This window comes from Chelmon rostratus, chromosome 2 (genome assembly GCF_017976325.1).
Source record: "Chelmon rostratus isolate fCheRos1 chromosome 2, fCheRos1.pri, whole genome shotgun sequence".
Classification (NCBI taxonomy): domain Eukaryota; kingdom Metazoa; phylum Chordata; class Actinopteri; order Chaetodontiformes; family Chaetodontidae; genus Chelmon; species Chelmon rostratus.
In genome coordinates this window covers 9,202,224-9,222,614 of record NC_055659.1, presented here as the reverse complement: position 1 = coordinate 9,222,614, position 20,391 = coordinate 9,202,224, and the positions used below count along the sequence as shown (strand labels likewise).

Below are 20,391 nucleotides of genomic sequence, written 5' to 3'. Positions count from 1 at the left end.
CGTAAAACGCATTCAACGCCTTAATGATCTGCAAGAATTGACCGAGGATGCCAGCTGGTCTTGTCTCAAAAATAGTTTATTAACAATGTTCATGTTCACTTCAGATCAAACATTCACTACAACACTTTCTGTTTACAAAGCATTATTACAATGAGCTCGTATATAAATCTGGATCCTTTATCATTTCAAATACTTCCAGAGAAAGAAAGAAAAAAAAAAAAGTTACACAACATTGAGCAGAAGCTGTTCCCAAAGACGCGTGTGTGTGTGTGTGTCCATGGTTTTCTCACGCATGCATCGACATCATAAGGACAACTTTTGATTTAACGCATTATCTGCATACACATCAACAGCATCATTGTACATGCTCTTAGTGATATGTTCAACACTTAGACGGGAATGTTTTCATCATGATGCCTCCAGCTGTGACAGTTATCTCCGCCGGACTCCGATTCCCAAGCATTCCTTGTCGCTGACCTTGTCGAGACCCGTGAACATCTTGCCACAACCGAGACGCCCATGTTTCCATTGATAAAAACCTTAAGTCGTAAAGATCTGAATCTCTTCACTCTTGCCTTGTTAGTGTGCTTGTCCACAATAACACAAAGTTTAAACATAGCATCCACGCCTATAACGATTTGAGGTAACAACATTAATATGGTGCTTGTGTGTGTAAATGCCTCCTCTCCTACAAAAAGAAAAAAAAAAACTCAGTAAAGCTGAAAATATAACTAGTGTTATAAGTTGTAACTTCTCCACTGGATCGCTCAGTTAAAACATAATGTGCTTTGCCAGTGGAGGTTATGCAGCTGCATTGCTGTTACAATATAATAGATGCAGATCCTGCCAGCTGGCATGTTTGCTTCCTTTACTGGCATTATAAGAAGGCTGCATGCAACATCAAAGATAATATTTTTTTCCACGTACATTTCAGCATCCACCCTCCTAGACAGACAGCAACATGCAACCAAGAGACATGTACAGGACATGAATGAGCAACGGAGGCAGAGAGAAGGAATGCAGTGCAGAGTCTGTGCCTGAGGACAATCGCTGGCGCTTTCGAGCACTGGTTATCAAGCCAGTTGTATTTTCAGGTTGAATTCACCATCGGGGATTCGGAGAGGACATGTGAGCCTGAAGCGGGACCAGTGGACGGTCTCTGACATGTCTCCACAAGCTGCTTCAAGAACAATTCGGCGTAGATGTTGCTCTTTGACTCGAGGCATAAAATATTGAATGTTTCTCGCCAAGAAGATCGAGACAAACGTCGATCAAGATAAGAAAATGACAAACCTGATTTCTTCCACAGTTGGATTGATTTTTGTGGAAGTAATACACAACTGCACACTGTCAAATACAATCTTTGTGGCTCCAGACAGATGTTTCCCCAGTGATGTTGAGGAAATTTGTAATGTTGCAAGTGTTGTAATCTTCCCATGATTCATGATTGACGCAGAGCTGCTTGACGTAAATTGGTGTAACAAGACTTACCTGCCAAGATAATAAAGATGAGACTGCATTTCTAGATAAAATCTTAATATTTATGGTATGAGGGCTGAAAGATTGGGAAACTAATGACATGTTTTGTGTAATGGAGCCAAATTCTGAAGCATTTCAAAGCCCAGCTTTGTGAAGCATGTCAGAAAGGTCACTCTTGACCTTGTCAGTCATAGCTCATCTATCTGGTCTGGGAGAGGACAACCAAAGGCACACCAGAACAGAGAAGGCACCGGGGGGGGGTGGGGGGGGGGGGTGGGGGCAGGCAAACTCCTCACACACAACTCCTCTCGTACACGTGAGGAATGTCGTCCGGCTGGAAACATCCACACGCAAAGGCTAACAGCTCTAACAAGACGGGATCTCTGCGACTGGGCCGACTCGTCCAACACGTGGATTCCGACGCGGGCGTGACCGGCTCATTTGCGTCGCAGCAGGAGGAGAGCTGAAGTCAGTCGCCCGCAATAAACAAACGAGGGAGGGTTTCGCCAGGCCTTATTTCTGTTTCAGCTGTGTCATCTTCCTGTTGGTCCTGACAGCCATTGTGCATAGTTGTGTCATACTGGTGCCCATCCTGGTCCACTGCACAGATTAGTGGTGTCTTGGTAGCTAATGTTGAGGGAACGCTGATGTGTCATGCAAGCAAAAATGGCACAAGCAGCCATTTGTTGTGCTCGATGAGTCGTCTGCAGCACTGAAAGCCTCAGTTATGGCTTTGCTCAGGTTTCACAATGACAAGCCTGTGTAAGATGAGCAACGGCACAACCGAGGGCCCCTCAGCTGAAACGTTAGCTAGCTGACAAACACGAGGAGTAGAGTCGAGGTGGTGTAAAAACTTAAAAAGGCACTCGCTCTTATGGTCAAAAGATATCAACTTCCATTCTCTATTATGACTACCATGACAAACAGAAATGGTACTAACGGGTCAGTCTGGACTGTTCGGACAAGACCTCACTCATGAAGACTTTATACGGCCTAAGAAGAAGAACGGTGCTCGCCCGAGCTTGTTAAGAACAATATTGCATACAAGTATGTGCATCTATCACTGCCTCGTTACAAATATAAAGAAAAACAACTAGGGAAACTAGGGATGTGTAAAGACGGATTTTGGAGAAGAAAATATATCAATCAGGAACTTAAAACATCAATTTCTAGACACAGCTGTTATAGACAGTTCATTTCCTGTATTCGGTTTGTTTGCGTTCGATTCATCTGCCTGACTGTTATCGTGAAATGCGAGATACAGTACGAAGATGCCATTTGGTAAAAGGTCAGTCCTTTCCGTGTTTTCTTTATCTCCTATTGGTCAGGCGGTTTTATGGCGTCTGGCCCGCTCACAGCAGCGTGCAGGGGCCTCTCTTCTTGCGCTTGCGGACCTGCAGCGCCGCTCTGGTGGCCATCTCGAACACTTCCCGCACACCGTCCTTGGTCTTGGCAGAGCACTCCAGGTAGCCAAAAGCGCCGATCCTGCCGGCCATCTCTCGGCCTTCTTCTGTTTTCACCGGCTCCTGCGAGGTTAGATCAGAGATGGTTAGGGAAGATCATTCATTCATTCATTCACTATCCTGCAACAGCCCCCACCACTTTATTCTGCTTCTCAACAAAAAGCTGAACCGGTAAATGTCAAAAAACTGCACTTGTGTCATAGAAAGTGACAGCTTGTGGTTCAAAGACCTGCTCATCCACCTACTCAGTCCACCTACTCACCACAATAATATTTGCACAGTCTTGTTTAAAACTAACTAAACTGAATTTGATGCACCTGCGTTTTCACTGTATACACCATCTTGAAATGATGACAAAACCGCTTCACTAACCCTCCCAGCAGCCTCATAGCTTACACGTGTCGAGCCGATGGCGTCTGAATGACCACGTAAAATCCCAAACACTTGAACTGATGACTTCGTGCTACTCTTTGTCAAACGGTTCCTGATTTCTACAGAAAGGAAAAGCTGACAGCGGCGTCTGAAAGAGCTGGAGAGCTTTGTCAACATGTTGCTGTTATCAGCTGGACCTGGAGATAGACACAGAGCGGTGACACAGTAAACCACCACGTTACTGCCATTGTAGGATGACTGAAAGGCCACGAACAGCCTGATCAGAGTGCTGTCGCCGTTTGTTCCCTGAGAGGAGTTAACTTTCTCTGACAAACAGGTAAAAAAAATAAAAGGGAGACAGTGAATTAAAAGTAATTTCAGTTCATGTTCCATCTTTGTTCTGGCTTTTTCCTCATTTTCAAAGATAACATCTCTAATCAATATTTCTCATTTTTCATATGTTTGTACATTATTTACTTAATATTGGCATTTTGCATCTAATCTAATTTCTCTACGGTCATGTAAAACAGACAGAAATAACACCCTCCTCTGGTGGTTTCTCCCTTTGACTTGACTAATTCACACTCTCCTTTCTTTTTTTTTTTTTACATGTTTGACCCCACTGAAGTTACACACCTAAAGCAGAAGGCCCTGTTAAGTGTGTTTCACCGGGGTTGTATTACTCAAACTCATTTTACTGTCGCATTAAGCTTTCCCTGTATTCAGCCCTGAAAAAAGACACAATGTCACGGTTCCCATGTGGTGAAAACAAATTGAGCAGAGCGATCAGAAATTGAAAACTGTGATGTGATGCTGAAGGTTGTTGCAGGTAGTGCAATGCACGAAGTGCGCTGGGAATGAAACACACTAGAATATTGACTGCTCTCTCTGTGCTATCTATTTGGGCAATATTGCAGCTCATTTACTGATGCTACACAAATATCTATTAAAGATATAACAACAGAAAGCTGTAACACGAAAATGGCTAAGGACCAAACCTCCAACAAAGACTGACTGGCTTGATATTGTGACTAATGTTCAAAGTGTGGAGAGAATGACTTTTTCACTAAATCTACAGGCTGATAAATTCTTGCAATGCTGGGAAAAATGATCCTTACTGTGTGAACTGACATGCAGTATAATGTGTGTATGAATGCATCGGTGACCAGCCCTTCTACTACGTTTTGTTTTATTTCTATGCTTCTTTAATAAAGAAAACAATAAAAAAAAACACACTGGAAAAATGACTTCTCCACCAGAGCAACCACTGCATCGAAACAGGACACGCTGGCTTAAATACACCTCTCGGGACAGGATTCAATAGTGAGCCAATAGTATTTGTCATTAAAGTTCTAACAAGGAGGCTGCACACCTCCAACTCCTCAGCGAGGTAACCAACTTCTCTCACAGCTGCCCTCAAAGTCATGCCATGTGCAGCATAGAGCCAGATCACGGTGGAAAAGGGCCAATTATTGCCTGACTTTTTTATTAACATGACAATCGCTTATTTTGCTTCATCCAGTAACTGCATGTGTCGCCAACCAGTGACTGCAATCTTCCTCTAATATGTAAAATCATTCAGACAGAACCCCGTGAAATGTGTTAACCCTGCATGTGTCCTCGGGCCTCTGGAGTCTGGGGAGTGAATAGGTGCTTACTTCTGCCTGATTACCCCAATCCACAGGTCATTGACCTTCAGAGGCTTTTGTACCTGCTTCATCTTGGCCAGCTCTCTCCGTGTGTGCTCATCATTCCTCAGATCCTTCTTGTTCCCCACGAGGATGATGGGAACGTTGGGACAGAAGTGCTTCACCTCAGGCGTCCACTTCTCTGGGATATTTTCTGTCCCGGGAGAGAGAAGAAGAGAGCTGAATCACTTGTGTGAGAGAGGGAGAGGGGGAAAGAGAGAGAAAGGGAGAGGGAGAGACAGAGACAGAGAGAGAGAGAGAGAGAGAGAGAGAGAGAGAGAGAGAGAGAGAGGGAGAGGGAGAGGGAGAGAGAGGGAGAGGGAGAGAGAGGGGGAAGAGAGAGGGAGAGACAGCTAGAGAGAGAAGGGTAGAGAGACAGGGGGAGAGAGACAGGGGGGTGGGGCTATAAAAAGGACAGGCAGTGCAGAGTCACGGTGCAGAACACTTCACATGATGGATTGCTCTGCAGACTGCTCGAGGCAAAGATGTTTTTAGCTGCACTAATCCTGCTTCCCATCAAGTCCATTAAGGCATTTAACAAACAGCTTGCTTGGCTGATATGAGGTGCCTTGATTCTGTGAAGATAATCACCTTTATAAAGCAAAAGTAACGTATTCTATGACTCCATCGTGCGAGGAAGCTTGCTGTGCTGCCGACTGACCTGTTTAAATAAAAAGTTTTAAAAATATAGGCTCCTGCATGTCAGCAGCTCCTCACCTAAACTGTCCGGGCTGTCGATGGAGAAGCACATGAGGATGACGTCTGTGTCGGGGTAGGAGAGAGGCCTCAGCCTGTCGTAGTCCTCCTGGCCTGCAGTATCCCACAGCGCCAACTCCACCTGCGAGACAATCATTGTAAGAAGTTGCAGACATCATTCGTATAATATATAACAGCTTTGTCATTTTTCTTAAGGGCTAAAATTGAAAATCAGCAGTCTTCCCAGAGCAGATGTGATGTTGCTCACTGTTGTGGATGAATGCACAAACAGACATTTAACCAGTCACAACATCATTCGTGATGAAGTCTCCTCATCCACTGAGAGCCGTGACTCTATGACGTCTCCAAATACCAGTGAGCAAATACTGTTAAGATTTCTTAACCTCAGGACATTTATCTCCTCTAGCCGTGCACGCACGCACGCACACACGCACACAGACACACACTTTGCATCTTGAACACAAGTTATGATTGGAAGTTTTACCCGAGCTCATTTGAGGGGAATTCAGCGTTTACATATTCTCATCACCGCTGCAGCTCTGACCTCATCAGCTCCATAAGTCTGTTATGCTGTCAGTGTTGTGGAAATGAACTCAGGGACTAGCCTCATCCCATCACACCACTGATTAATTCAATTAGGGAAGAGTGGGAGATTAGCGAGCATCAAACCAGATACCTTCTGTCCCTGCACGGGCATTAACAGCCAGCCTTCACTCGACTCCGCTGACTCACTGTGTTCAGGAAGGGAAAAGAACTTTTTCAAAGTTTTAAATACTGGAACGTCGCTGAATGACAATAGATTCTGGTATGCCCACAGAGAGCGCGAGCATCAGTCAACGGTCCCAAAATAGAGGTTTGCAGAGGCAGAGGGTGGGTGGTGGCTGAGCACTGTGGAGATTGCATGAGCAGACGGAGCAGTTATGTTCCCACTGGACGTTTTGTAAGCTGCAGACTTTGGGGAGGAAAAGAAAGAGGGAAAAACAGCTATTTTTAGAGGCTGCCCAATACACTGAAGGTGAGAGCAAGAAAATGTTTTTTTCTACCCTGGGGGGGAGGTTTAGAGGCTGAGAACACAATCCAGCTGGTTGTATAATGGAATAATTCTTGTGGGGCTGCCATCCTCTTGAAAGTTGCAGGGGGGTAACTAAAGGGGCCGATCTCCCTCTGGACCGCTCATCATGGACCCCTGACTTTATATTTCCTGTCCAGAACACAGCAGTTAACCCCTCCTTGCCTCGCAGCCTCTAAGTGCGACCAGCACCGGAAATGAGAGACGTTTATCGGGCAGGCGGTGGGTGGGGGATTGCCAGGAGACATCCCTGTTCCCTGTCTGAACAGGAAGCTGGGAAGTATAGTCATTTCCTGTTTTGCCAAGTGGTGATCCTGCAGCGGTGGTCAGCTCAAGAGAACAAAACCCTTTGATGTAACAGGCCATCTGTGGCTCAGAATCGATGCTTGCGGACCGACTTGCCGTGACGCGAGACGTTACACACACTGGAGAGCGGGCCTTTCATGCTGGTTTCATAACGCTGTCTTAAATAACTCCCTGCTTACTATACAACGCACTTTATTTACCCTCCACCATTTTATTTCAGTGCCTGTCAGTGCTGTCACAAATTCCCACACCGAAACAAAGAGCAGTGTCGCAGCACAGAATATTTTCTGCTAACAGTAACTGACTGTTTGCTAAACAGAGCCCAGCATCTGTAATTAGGCACTGCAGGTCTGCCAAGCTTTGACTGGTGTTCATGGGGCTGCAGTAAGAGTGACACCAGCAGAAGTGTTAGTAACAGATCAAATAGTGTGTCTGCTCTGACCTCTAAGGCCTGGGAGCATCTCACACTCAATTATTTTGTGGGGTTACGAGTGCTGTTTAAAATATAACACACATGCAGAGTGTAGTATTTCCCCACTGTCTGGAAGCTGGTCCTGGCTGCTGTCAGAGTTAAAATTAGCATCTCTGTCCTGCTGTTTATTGGCTGTGGGGAAGTTTACACTCCAGCCACATTTACTGGAAAGGCCAAACACATCAGTTAGCCCTCGTACTGACAAGCCTTTACTCATAATGTTCAAAGCAGAAACATCGAACACTGCATGAAGTATAAATCTAACCTCTTCTTTTGTACAAATATGCGTCAGCTAAGCAGCCAAACAATGCTTGAATAAAATAACAGTCTGAGCTTGCATTTGTCTTTATCAAATTCATAATACTGGGACTAGCTTGACTATCTTACACAAACACACATGCAATATACAGATATATAATCGTTGATTTTATTTTGTATCTTCTGTCTTGCACTTCTATTTTTCCTCTCCTTTCTTATTCTGCTGCTGGAACAGATGAATCTTCCCAGTGCGGGATAAATAAAGCCTTATCTTATCTTAAACAATGCTGTTCCTGTACTCCATCAAATGGTGAGGACACTGATTTCTTTGCCAGGGACATGCAGCTTTAGCCTCTTTTCAGCTTTAGTTTTTGAGCATGATATCACTAAGTGCATATCTGTGACCTCGTTTACAAGATTCTCTTTTAAAAATGGGTCAGAGCTGAAGGAGCGACTGTTTATTCAGTTATCGAGCTCGTTAGATGTGCTAGTGACAGTCAAAATCCCATAGTTTCAAATATAGCTAAGAATTTCGAGTGGTAAATCTTCCACTTTATCATTTTTAAGTGCATTATGTGCCGTGTGAGAACAGGAGGCTTGACAGGCTTAGCAACAGTAACTAAGAGGGAATAGGGCTTAGGGCCTGTTAATTAGGTCATTCATATCATTACTTTAACAGTGTTACTTGGATGTCAAATGTACAAACCTGTTTTCCATCAACCTCAATATCAGCGATGTAGTTCTCAAACACCGTCGGGACGTAGACTTCAGGAAACTGGTCTTTACTGAAAACAATAAGAAGACATGTTTTCCCGCAGGCTCCATCCCCGACAATCACCAGCTTCTTCCGAATGGCTGCCATTTCTGTTGGGAAACAAGAAGAGGGGTTTTACAAGAGGATGCCACAAATAGACATAAAAAAAAGTGTCAAAGCTATCAGCAGCAGCACAAGAGGCAAAAAGAAACTTTGGTTCCGTGATGGGAGATCTCACTTGTCATGCTGTGGGAACGAGCCGAACAACTCTTTGTCATCTGTTTGTGTTTTCCACGCTGCAGATACTTAAATTATTTGTAGAGATCACAGGAGCATGGGATAAATCAAGGGCACGGTGTTGTACAAAAACTTTTCTGCTTATGCTGTGAGGCTCCAAAGCGACCACTCTGACACCTCTGACTGACAGTGCTGCATCACACTACGCCGAAGGGAGTGCTCTCTTTGTCAGAGACGACAGCAGTCACCGACCTTGAATCCCCAACGCCAAATCCAGACTACAAAGCTACATGAAGAACAGAGGAGAAGGAGTAAGATAGTAAGATAGTAGAGTGGTGGGGGTTGTTGAGACAAGCTGGGACATGAAGGAATGTGCTATCAGGCTCCTGCCCCGCCATGTTTGTTTCCCTGTGCAACGTGTGTCAAGAAGAAAAGCATCCAGGAAATTAGAGCAGCTGCTGCAGCGCTCGATCCTCCAGCAAGCAAAACACCGCCCTGCTTTTGATCTCTCCAGATGCTTTATCTTCAGGAACACTCTGATTCTAGACAATATCCTAATTATCTCAAAACTACTTTGCATTACAGGAGGAGGGACTGAGCCTGCCAGCCCATATGTCGTTCCCAGTGTTAAGCTATAATTGCTGTCATGGGGTTTGAGCATGTGCGCGAACTGCAGACGAAACAAATGCCATGCAAACATTTCCGAACCAAAACCAAGTCAGACATAGGTGGGTGCCTGCAAGAATGAAGCTTTGCTGGTTTCCTGTGCACAATACACTCCAACTAAACCAAGACAAGTTTCTGCAGTAATCCCAGATGTGGGGACTGGTTTAGTTGGTGCAGGCTGTGCGGGGATGAGTGAGCAGTGCAGCTGATGGATGAGCCGGAGCCCCGCTGCCTGGGAGCAGCTGTGCATATAGTCATTTGGCTCCTCACCTCATCCACTTTCTGCCAGACGGTCTTGACAGCAATCCTCTTCACGGGGGCACCCACTTATCAGGGGAAATTAATCTTTCAGTGCTGCTGGCAAAACTTTCGAGTTGAGTCTACCCCAACGCCCACTTTCAATCTCTGCTAGGATGCATAGCAACGCCTAACCTTTCAGTAAGTGGCGTGTTAGCTTGGCTTAACACGAAGACTGGAAAAAGGTGGCGAATAAGTAAAAGAATGGGGGGAACACTTTACCTTTCTGTTGTCACTCAAAAATCAATTAATTATCAATACTGTTGTCAATTATTTTGCTATAATCAACTTGCTGATTGAGCTCATAAATATGCACAGTTATGCACATTCTGTCAAAGTGCATACATTTATTAAAGCCAATGAATACGTAAAAGGGTTGAGTGGCAAAGTGAGTGAAGAAACCCAAGAAAGGGTAAAAAGAAAAAAAGGGATACAAAGAGAAGAAAAATTAACCCAGCCATGTTTCCATGGACACTTAGACTTGGCATAACCAGAAACCATACTGGAAATTTGGGGTGTGTTTGCTTGTTTGACAGTTTTATTAATCTTGGGTTACTTGTTCCCTCTTACGGAAATTCTGGTCATGGTCTGTTCACTGTTTCTTCCTTTTGCCCAAAGGCCCTCCATGACATGCAAAAGACTCGAGTTTGATTTTAGGCTGCTGTAGCAAATACAAATATATTTCTACACATTTAAAATGTAAGAAAAGTAAGAAAACCCCCTGGATACACTGTGCAATGATGACCAAGAATCATCATCTAATTCAGCTGAAATTCGCCAAAAAACAGAATATTTAATAAGAGCAGAGACCGCTTTCCTCCTGTGAGTGGGTTTGACACTGGCAAAAATAATGAAACTGCACAGTATCTTTTGTTTTACAGGCTGCCAACTGGACCAGAGATGACCTGATCTAGATGATGGGTTCAAAGCCAAACAAGTGGGAGACAGCAGCACCGGCGCCTCAGCGGCTCACCCTGTGAAACAAAACAATCCACTTCCTGTTCTGCGAAGCCTGGGAGGAGCTTTTGGCTGCAGTTCTGTTTGGACAGGCCTCAGCAGAGCCGGGACACCGAGAGGGCTGCCAGAGGCAACGCATGCAAGCATGGGCGCATGCTTATTCGCACATACGCGCACATGAACACAGTCGCTCTCTTTGCACAATGATAGCTTGTCCTTGGTGGCAGTGATATTGGGAGCAGATGAGGGGACAGCTTTGCACATTAACAAAAGGAAATTATGCGTGAAAATGTCCCATATAGTCACAAACTGTGCAGAACACTCAGGCTACCTGTGACCGATGCCCTCGATTTACGTGCTAATGAATAATGATGACAGCAACAGCTGAGGAGGAAGTTTAGGTGGCAGCCAGTCATAACACATTTCACTACTTTTGTCATCCACATCAAGACTTTTTATCGTGTTTTCAGCCAACAAAACCCGCCCACCACCATTCAGCCTGTCCTCATCAAAGCCTGATCTCACCCTGATTCAATCGCCACATGTGAGTGGGCACCACATATCTGGGACCAGTATCAGCGGGCTGACCTTTGACCTCCGCGCTGCTAAATGAAAGCAAAGGCGTCACTGAGAGATTAACAAAAGCAGAAGCGGTTCAGCATCATTCTGTCTACTCTACATCACCATCTCTTAGTTTAGAGAGAGGGCATTTTCATTTACCTGTCACTGTGAGTCTTCACTGCACAACTGAGATTAATCCAGCGGTGCAAAGAGGTATGATGGAGCATATTCATAAAGCCTTCAATCATTCTGAGGCTGACTGAGGACCAACTACAACTGTGTGACAGCAGCAGTTACTTTCAGGTTTATACATCAACAATAAGAGACACACTGTGCAGCAAAGATTACAAAATAATACTGAACTGAACTTATACAGTGATATGAGCTATTTATATGCATATGTGCATATATGCTATTTGCATTCTTCCTCCCAGTCTTCTAGCAGTGGTTCGATCAGTTGAGTGAGGCCTGGTAGGCGATGTAGCAGGGGTGCCAATGCAGAGGACTCCAGCGACAGAAAGTTTAACCTGGCTCCAGTTTTTTCACAGTGCAACGCTACATTATCCGGCGAGGTGCTGCTTTGGAAGATCATATGCACGCACGCAAACATTCCGGGTGGATTACTCAACTGTTTACGTCACGATTGTCGTGACAAAAGATTAAATAATTCCAGGTGTGGCAACTTTCCAGAGCTGTAAATATTGTCTCATAGTATTCACAGATGCTGCACATTGTTTTGGTGTCTAAAAGGCCTTCAGATTCACAGATCTGTTACTAAAACTGGACTTTCTGGATTGTATTTCATGTCTCACAGATGCCTAAAGCAACACGCCCGACCAACACAGCCCCTTGTGTTGCTTTGACTCAGCCTGAATGCCTGCTAACATGTTTGTTGATAAGGTGTAAGCAGGTTGGCCAAGGAGTGATTTTACTTTCTCATGCAAAGATTAGAGAACAAGCATAATTTAATGTCGCAGAAATTGAATTTTTTACTTTTTGAAATTATTCTTATTATTCGCAAGACTCCTCACATTTTTTAACATTTATTTTTGGCCTTTTTTTCCACCTTTATTCTGATAGAACAGCTTAGAGACAGACAGCACAGGGCTACAGGCTGACCCACAGGCTGTACAACACAGTAGTTCAACATTTTGGGAAACACATTTGCTTTCTTGCAGAGAGTGAGATAAGAAGATCGATACCACTCTTATGTCTGTACGTTGAATATGAAGCTACCTCCAGCAGTCGGTTAGCTTAGGTTAGCACAAAGACAGTAAACAGGATGAAATTGCTAACCTGGCAAAGCCAACAAAATCTGCCTTAAGATCTTTAAATATCACCTTATGCTTCCCTTTAATCCATGCACAAACTGAAGTGTATGAAAAAAACACATTGTGGTTTTACGGGGGGTGGGGGGTTGTGGGACTATTTCTTGGCCCTGGAGCGGTATCTTTAATTATCCATTGTTAGGGAGAATCAGTTGGTTCACATCATCTACATGCTCTACATCCTCGAAAATGCAATACTTCAGGATTTGAACTGTTCTTAAGATAAACTTTAAAGATAAAGTCAACTGCAATCAATGTTTCTCACTATTTCTGGGTGTTTTGTTGACTAAATGATTGGTTGGAAAGATGATTCACAGACTAATTCATAATGAAAATAACAGTAAATAATAGTTAGAGACACTGACACTGGCACTGGCAAGCACATGTACAACTCGATCCAAACAGACCACAAGGAGCCATTAAAAATCATAGGAAAGCAAAGCACCATTACTTCCTACAACTATTTGAGCAATGCCCCGGGTTAATGAACACACCACCCCTCTCTTTCTCTAAGGAGGTTTCCTGGGGCTTAGGGGCCAACAGGAGTTATGCAACATGCTGAGCACAGAGAGTTAGCACAGAGCCGAGCGTGACCCTGACCGGCGAGGGAGAGCCGCCTTTCAATGCTCATGTGACTTTAAAACCAACAACAAAGCTGAAAATAGACAAACACCCGACCAGTAAAAGGCCTGTTGTTTCTGAGATGATGATGACTTTTTTGTTCCAAGGTCCAGCAAACAAGCAAACACGTCACAGGAAATGAGTCCGCGTGCGGCCGTTTTGCTCGTCTAACAGGCTCCGATGCACTAAACTCAACTCAGAAAGAGATACAGATCAGATGATATCAACACTGAAAAGTTATTTCCTGGGGTTTTCACGTTGCCATCACACAGGAGTTGTCAAGGAGCCTTTTCAAACTCTGGCTGTAGATAAAAGCTTCATAACTAACAAGCAATAAAAGCAAGGCTGGATTTTAAACATTCACCCAGAGTTCAGTCTACAGTTTACAAGTAGAGCTGCAACGATTAGTCAATTAATCAATGAGATGATGGGCACAAAATGGCGTGCCAACTTTTTTTTTTAATAATTGATTAATTATTTCAGTCATTTTTCAAACGTCATTTTTTAAAACGTAAAAATTTGCTGCTTTTCTTTGTCATTTATGATTTTAAATAACGAGTCTTTGGGTTTTGGTTGAAAAAGTTGAAATATTTGGGAAATTGTGATGAGCATTTTTTCACAATTTTCTGACATTTAACGGACTAAACGACTCAATTAATTGTAAAAATACTTAGCAGATTAATCGATAATGAAAAATGTTGATTGCAGCCTGAGGAACAATGCAAAACTTATTTTACAGCAGAATAAAAAAAATGACCTATAATGTACTTTAGGGACGTGATATTTACATGAATGCCCTCCAACTGCAACTCATTTCCAACAAAGAATTTGTTTTTACAACTATTCTTCTCAAGAGACACAAGCTAACAGGCTGTTTAAAAAAAAAAAAAAAAACCCTAAAACTTTAGACCTAAAAGCAAGAATCCGCCTCACTTCCTCGAGTCTGAGAAATGTGCCAAAGTTCATAAACTGAGAAACAAGTTGACAAACTGAGTCTGAGATGGCACGACACCGGCTGTCTGCTCCACCTCTACCTGACAAATCAGGCTGAATCTGACGGGAGGCAGCAGACTTCAGATCGCAGGGAGGTTTAGGCGTTGGGTGACTACTCAAAGAACAAATCTTACCAGAGAGCTTCAGGCTGTTTCAGATCAGACGTTCAGGGACACAGTGTAGAGATTCCTTTAGTTTAAGCTGCGGACTCAAGTGCATAAAACTGAAATGTGAGTGCTGAGCTGTCTTACACAACAGCAGGAAAATACACAGCAGACCGGGTCAACCTCTCGCATTCTTTGGGCGTATGTTACAAACACACCAGCTCCTTAGTCTCACTGAGTCATGACTTTACTGCTACACCCATGGAAATGATCGAAAGCCCCAACAGTCAGCCAGCTCATAACAGAAAACCAGGTATGGCACCTCCCTTAAGGTTTCTTGACCTATTTATCCAAAGAAAGGAAACAAAACAGGAAGTATAATTTTTCACACACTACTCTGAAAATAAGGGAACTTTTTGTGTTTTTCATATTAATAAAACTTTTAATGTTAAAGAAATAGCTTGATATATTGGGAAATGCACTTATGTGCTTCCTGGCTGAGAGTTAGATCAGAGGGTCAACGCACTTGTCTGGTAAATGTAAGGGTAAAGACAGCAGGCGGTTATCTTTGCTTAGCATAAAGAATTAGGCTTCCTGGCAACCTCACAATAATAACAAGACTTCAGGAAATCACTGCTAACAGCCGAAAATAAGCAAATAACGCCCATGTTAGAAGAACTGGATACCAGACTTGAAGATGGTGGCTGTTCACTTAAGAATAAAGAGCATAAAAATTACTCACAGGAAGAAAAAAATTACCGTATTTTCCGCACTATAAGGCGTACCTAAAAGCCTTTAATTTTCTCAAAAACCGATAGTGCGCCTTATAATCCGATGCGCCTTTTATATGGATCAATATTGGTTAATTATAGCTATCGTAGTCAGGGCGCGTGGCCCAAGTAACAGCGGTGGCCGACCCCTGATCTAGTGGATGCATAACGCAACCCCAGACACCACAGTACGGTAGTTTCTGTCTATGCGCCTTATAATGCGGTGCGCCCTAGATATGAAAAAAGTTTGAAAATAGGCCATTCATTGAAGGTGCGCCTTATAATCCGGTGCGCCTTATAGTGCGGAAAATACGGTAGTTATCATTTTTACAGATTACTCTTTTTGTAAAGGTTGTCTATGGGAAAAAGTTTATTATTATTCGTTGCAGTACCCAGAGTAGCCACTGGTGCAAACTGGCAGCAAGGCTGAGTGCTGTCGCTGCATCCAGGCCATAACAACCCGCAACAGCAACTTCTCATTGTAGCACTTCAGGATTGAACGGATTGAACAAACAAAATGTAATGTGGTCATTGATGAGCTCTACAGGTGTAGACAGGCACCTATGGATAGAGTCAGGCTAGCTGTTGCCTCCTGTTTACAGTCTTTATGCTAAGCTAAGCTAAACTTTATATTTACCATACAGACATGAAAGTGGTACCAATCGTCTCATGTCTGTCTGCAAAACAAAAGTCTATTTCCCAAAATGTTGAACTATTCCTTTAAATTCAGGTGCCGATGGTATCCTCGACACCATGACTGGGCCTATCAGAAGAGCCTCAGAGCTGGACCCTACACCGCATTGGCCGGCCAGTTTTCAAATTAGTGCCCCGCAGCCTGGTCACCTTCAGTCACGCAGCCATGACGCTCACAGATACTCCTGCTCTCGCAGCCTGCTGAGAGGAAGTAGGGCAAGACGAGTCAGCCGGTGGCAAGCGGAGCGGGATGAGAGGCAGAGGATACACCTACACATGGCAGTAAGAGAAGCGACACCTCGTGACTCATCCGTGTTCAATAACTCAGGTCATGAGCAGACAAACGGGGCTGACTGGCTGGTTGACAGGACTGATTGATCTGTCTGCAGATTATTTTCCTGATTATCCATTAATCATTTGGTCTATAATGTCAGAGACTAGTTTAAAATCACCATCACAATTTTAGGAGGACAAATGAAATGTTAAAACAGCTTGTTTCGTCTGACCAGTCACTAAAAAGATATTCAGTTTACGATCAGAGGCTAAAATTAAAAGCAGTGTTTCACATTTGAAAAGCTGGAAGCTGATTTTCTGTTGATCAACTCACTGATTCAGCCTCTAACTACGCAAGTGATGAAATGATTAGCTGATTAATTGATTAGTTGCTGGGCAGGAAATGAATCAACAATTTTTTAACAACAACAGTTGCAATGTCAAAGACGCCAAATTGCAATCTGTGAAATGATGATGTACTCCACTATTTCCTGACATTTCAGAGTCCAAAAAGTTAATAAATCTATGAACAAATAATCAACAGATTGATTGATCATGATTGTTAGCTGCAGCCCAGACATACACAGCAGCCACAACATTCACGTGTTTAGCTGAACATGATGATAAGATTTTTATCACATTTTGAACATATAAAAACACATTTTTCAGGGCTGCAGCTACACTCATTATTGATTAATCTATCAAATCATGTCTTTTGATTGCTTAGTCAGCAAAGTGTCAGAAAATAGCGATAAGTCTCCATCAGGATTTTCCCATTTCGACATATTCAAATTCCTTTCTTTGTCCGACTGCCAGCCTCAAACCGAAAGAAATCCAATTTATAGTCATATAGCTGAAGAATATTTGGCATTTTTTTCTTGATTAAACAATTACACTATTACCAGAAACTGATGATTCTCTGCCAATCGACTAATCGATTAGCTGACTAATTGTTTCAGCGCAGTCTTGCTATAAACATCTACTTGCAAGTGTATTAACACATATTAACATATTTGGGAGGGCGATCAGAACATATAACAATTTTTTTCTAAAATAGTTGTGAATGGGATCTCCTCATTCAAATCAAAATAAAAGCTCTGAATTAGCCCCCACGTTCATTCAGACCAGTCTCGAACAGAACTTCAGCCTAAATAACTCGAATTTCAGCCCCACGTGTGTTTGTTGCGTTTGAAAATCGTCGTTGGCAGTTAAAAAAAAAAACAACGCCCCGTAAGAAACAGGAGTCTCCATAATGAGGAAATTAAATGTTCCCAGGAATAGAAATGGCTCATTAGGAGACTTGCCGTGCGGAGTCGCTCACACAGCAGTACACACAAACAGGAGCTGATCCGCTGCTTTGACTTTGAAAGTACCAACAATGGAGCTATCAACAGTTGTACGGACACACGCCCTGACAGCTAACAGCCACACCGCACACGCTCCGGGCTCCTCTCAGGGATTAAACCAGCACCTCACGGGGGAAAAAGGCGAATGTTAGTGTGAGCACAAGCCACCACCTTGTTCTCTCAGCCAAGTAAGTGAGCAATAATTAGCCTGTCGACTTGTGTCGGATAAAGAATATGCAGTCAAAGTGCAGCAGCCTCGGTTTCGTAGTTACCTGTCACCAGCCAGAGGAGAGGTTTTTAGAAATACTAGTCCCAAACTGCGCTTTCTTCTTGTTCGTGACACACACAGAGAGAGGGAGACACACTCACTTCTTGCTGCAGTATTCGATAATTTTACAGAGAGGGTGCTGAGGAACGGGGCAGGCGAGCAGGATCCTCCCACCGACACCAGCGGCAAGCTGGGCTAGGCTGACGGGCGAGCACTTCCGCTCAGGGGTTTCAAAATAAAAGCGGCGGCTCGTGTATTAACAGTATTAGATTCAGGACACACAGACCTGGGGTCATTGCTTTTTCTTTTTCTGTCTTTTTTAAAATCTATATAAAAAATACTACTGTGCGGAATTCTGATTCAATTTAAGAACTGATAACAAAAAACCTGAGAGAAGATCAAAAATCATATTTTCAAAGTGACGTATCTGTCATTTGACAAATAATTGCCTTTTTCCTTCTTTTTATTCAATTGCTTACAGGAATTTGGTGCAAGTCAATCAGAAGCAAGTTTAGTTTTGTGTAAGTTTTTACAATAAAGGAATTTTCCTTGGTATTTTGGAGCAAAACAATAAACATAGTAAGAGGAAATAAAATAAAAGTACTGCCAAAATGAAGAAACATAAATAGAAAAATGTACAATAAAAATATGAAAAGGATTCTTAAAAATGTACACAATGTGTCCTTTTTTAAAACGAAAGGGCTGTACAGTTTGTGCAGGAATGTGCAAATATTGACCAGAGAAGGTGCAAAAGTTCACTGCATGAAGTGTAAAGAATACGCAATGTACAGAGCAAGGCTGGATTAGCAGCTCAGGCCTCCATTATTAGGATAGATAATCTTTTGGCCTTGTGTTGCAGAGGGGCCCTGTGTCAAACGCTTGTTGTAAAACTTGTATTATTTTACTTCATGTTGTACTTATATGGTACCTGTTTCCAGAATAAAGTTGTGTTTTGTGAAAATCCGAGAAAACCCAGGGAAAGTTCATAGATGAGTACAGGAAAACTGGTTGGTTCTCTGTGCAAACTATAACAAAGCTGCTATATAAATGTGCTGCATGAACTGGACTGTGTGAGCTGTGAAACGTTTTCATGCCTCCTTTATCCTCTCCTAACTTAATGAGATTTTCTGAACTGTGTTTGCTGCAATAGCCCCTCATTCACTGCAGTAACCTTGTAGCACCAGAACAAACGTTCTTGTCTGTAACACTGGTGTGGGACATAATATAGTGATATTTTCTGGTGTCACTATTATTTGTTTGAATATAAACCAATCTCCCTTTTTTAAAGGATTCGTATTTTTTGTTAAAATCAGTTCAGTAAAGGTCTGGAAAACATAGAAAACGTACAAACTGTGTCAATATAAAAATAAATATTTAAATCAGAAATGACTCAACCCAATTATTGATGTCACAAAAGGTGTTTTCAATCAGCTGTCAAAGAACAATCACCTGCTATGACATATGACATATTGATGGTTGATCCTAAATAATCATTGTTCATTATTGTGATTTCAAACATTTTTTTCTCCCGCAAGTGACATTGAGCGTCATTGTAATTTTGAAGGACACTGCTTGCATTTCCGGTGTTGTCACGGTTACTTCTAACTAACTTGACGGAGCTGCTGCAGCCGCTGTATTCACCCAGGTCCCTCCTCCCCTCCCCGGTCAAAGATGACATCATCCGTAGTACAAGACGACTCGTGCAACAGGAGGGATGGGTGTGGATCTCACCAGTGTCGCCCCCTGAAAAAAACAAAAAAACAAAAGACCCCATTCACCTCAAATCTGAGCAGTCACTTCCTGCAGGCTGCCAGGTGGGTGCAGACCTGTGTGGTTCATCTCAGGTGTGACCATAGTTTGTCTTACAAGAAAACTCACACACACAAATGCTTATTTTATAACATGAAACAAGAACAAATATTATGATTAAGAAAAATAAAATAAAACTTGATTAACTGAATAATTAACATTGGTGGTAAGTAGCTAAATATTTGGGTCCTGTAGTTAAGTACAATTTTGAAGTTCATGTACAATTATGCTTCTACACAACTCTCAGAGGGAGATTCTGCAGCCTACTTTTGGAAACTTTCAACTAGAATTCTTAGTTAGTTCACAAATAAAGATTTTCCTTGCAAAACACAGTTTATATAAAATATGATGCATTATAATTGGTTAAAGGCCCTGCACACCAGCATACATTACTGGAGATGTTTGCTGAGATTGAGGTTGACTGATTTTTCTCTTCTCAGAGACCATCAAGCCATCAATTACATATATAATACAAATATTCAAATCACAAAGAAAGAATATTTATAGGTTTCCTGTACAGTTTTTGACTTCTAGTAGTGCAACAGAGCTGCTTTTTTATGAGTGGGCATGCACAAGGACACCAGTGATGTCACTGTTGGTACATCCTAAATGTCTTAAATTGCATCCATGTTTCCCTCACTTCAGTCTTTTGCTTGTCTCAGTCCCCACTGCCAAGGATGCATGGAGGGATGCAAGGAAAGCGTGCAAGGAGAGAGGTAATGAGGAAATATGGTTTTAGAGGAATGAGACAGACATGTCAGTGTTTGATGAGGGCAGCAGCTGAACAAACACCTGCACATGCAGAACAACCTGCGTTCTGTATTTGTACTGTGAGCTGTGCCCTGCTCCGAGGCACAGGAACCAGTTCTACAGACAGAATGTGTTTGCAG

General features: G+C 42.8%; 1 protein-coding gene across 2 annotated transcripts; it reads right to left on the bottom strand.

Moving 5' to 3' along the window:
• Positions 1 to 58: 58 nt before the first annotated feature.
• Positions 59 to 17,834, bottom strand: rhoca (ras homolog family member Ca). Of its 2 annotated transcripts, none has more exons than XM_041960049.1 (5): positions 17,697 to 17,834; positions 8,531 to 8,688; positions 5,720 to 5,840; positions 5,026 to 5,156; positions 59 to 3,005 (listed from the first exon to the last, which is right to left on the bottom strand). In XM_041960049.1, the coding sequence occupies exons 2-5, from the start codon at positions 8,684 to 8,686 to the stop codon at positions 2,832 to 2,834; spliced, it is 582 nt and encodes a 193-aa protein (XP_041815983.1). In that variant the 5' UTR covers positions 8,687 to 8,688; positions 17,697 to 17,834; the 3' UTR covers positions 59 to 2,831. The 2 variants fall into 2 exon arrangements, with proteins under 2 accessions (XP_041815983.1, XP_041815975.1); XM_041960041.1 differs by lacking the exon at positions 17,697 to 17,834 and adding an exon at positions 14,373 to 14,490.
• Between the last annotated feature and the right edge of the window lie 2,557 nt (positions 17,835 to 20,391).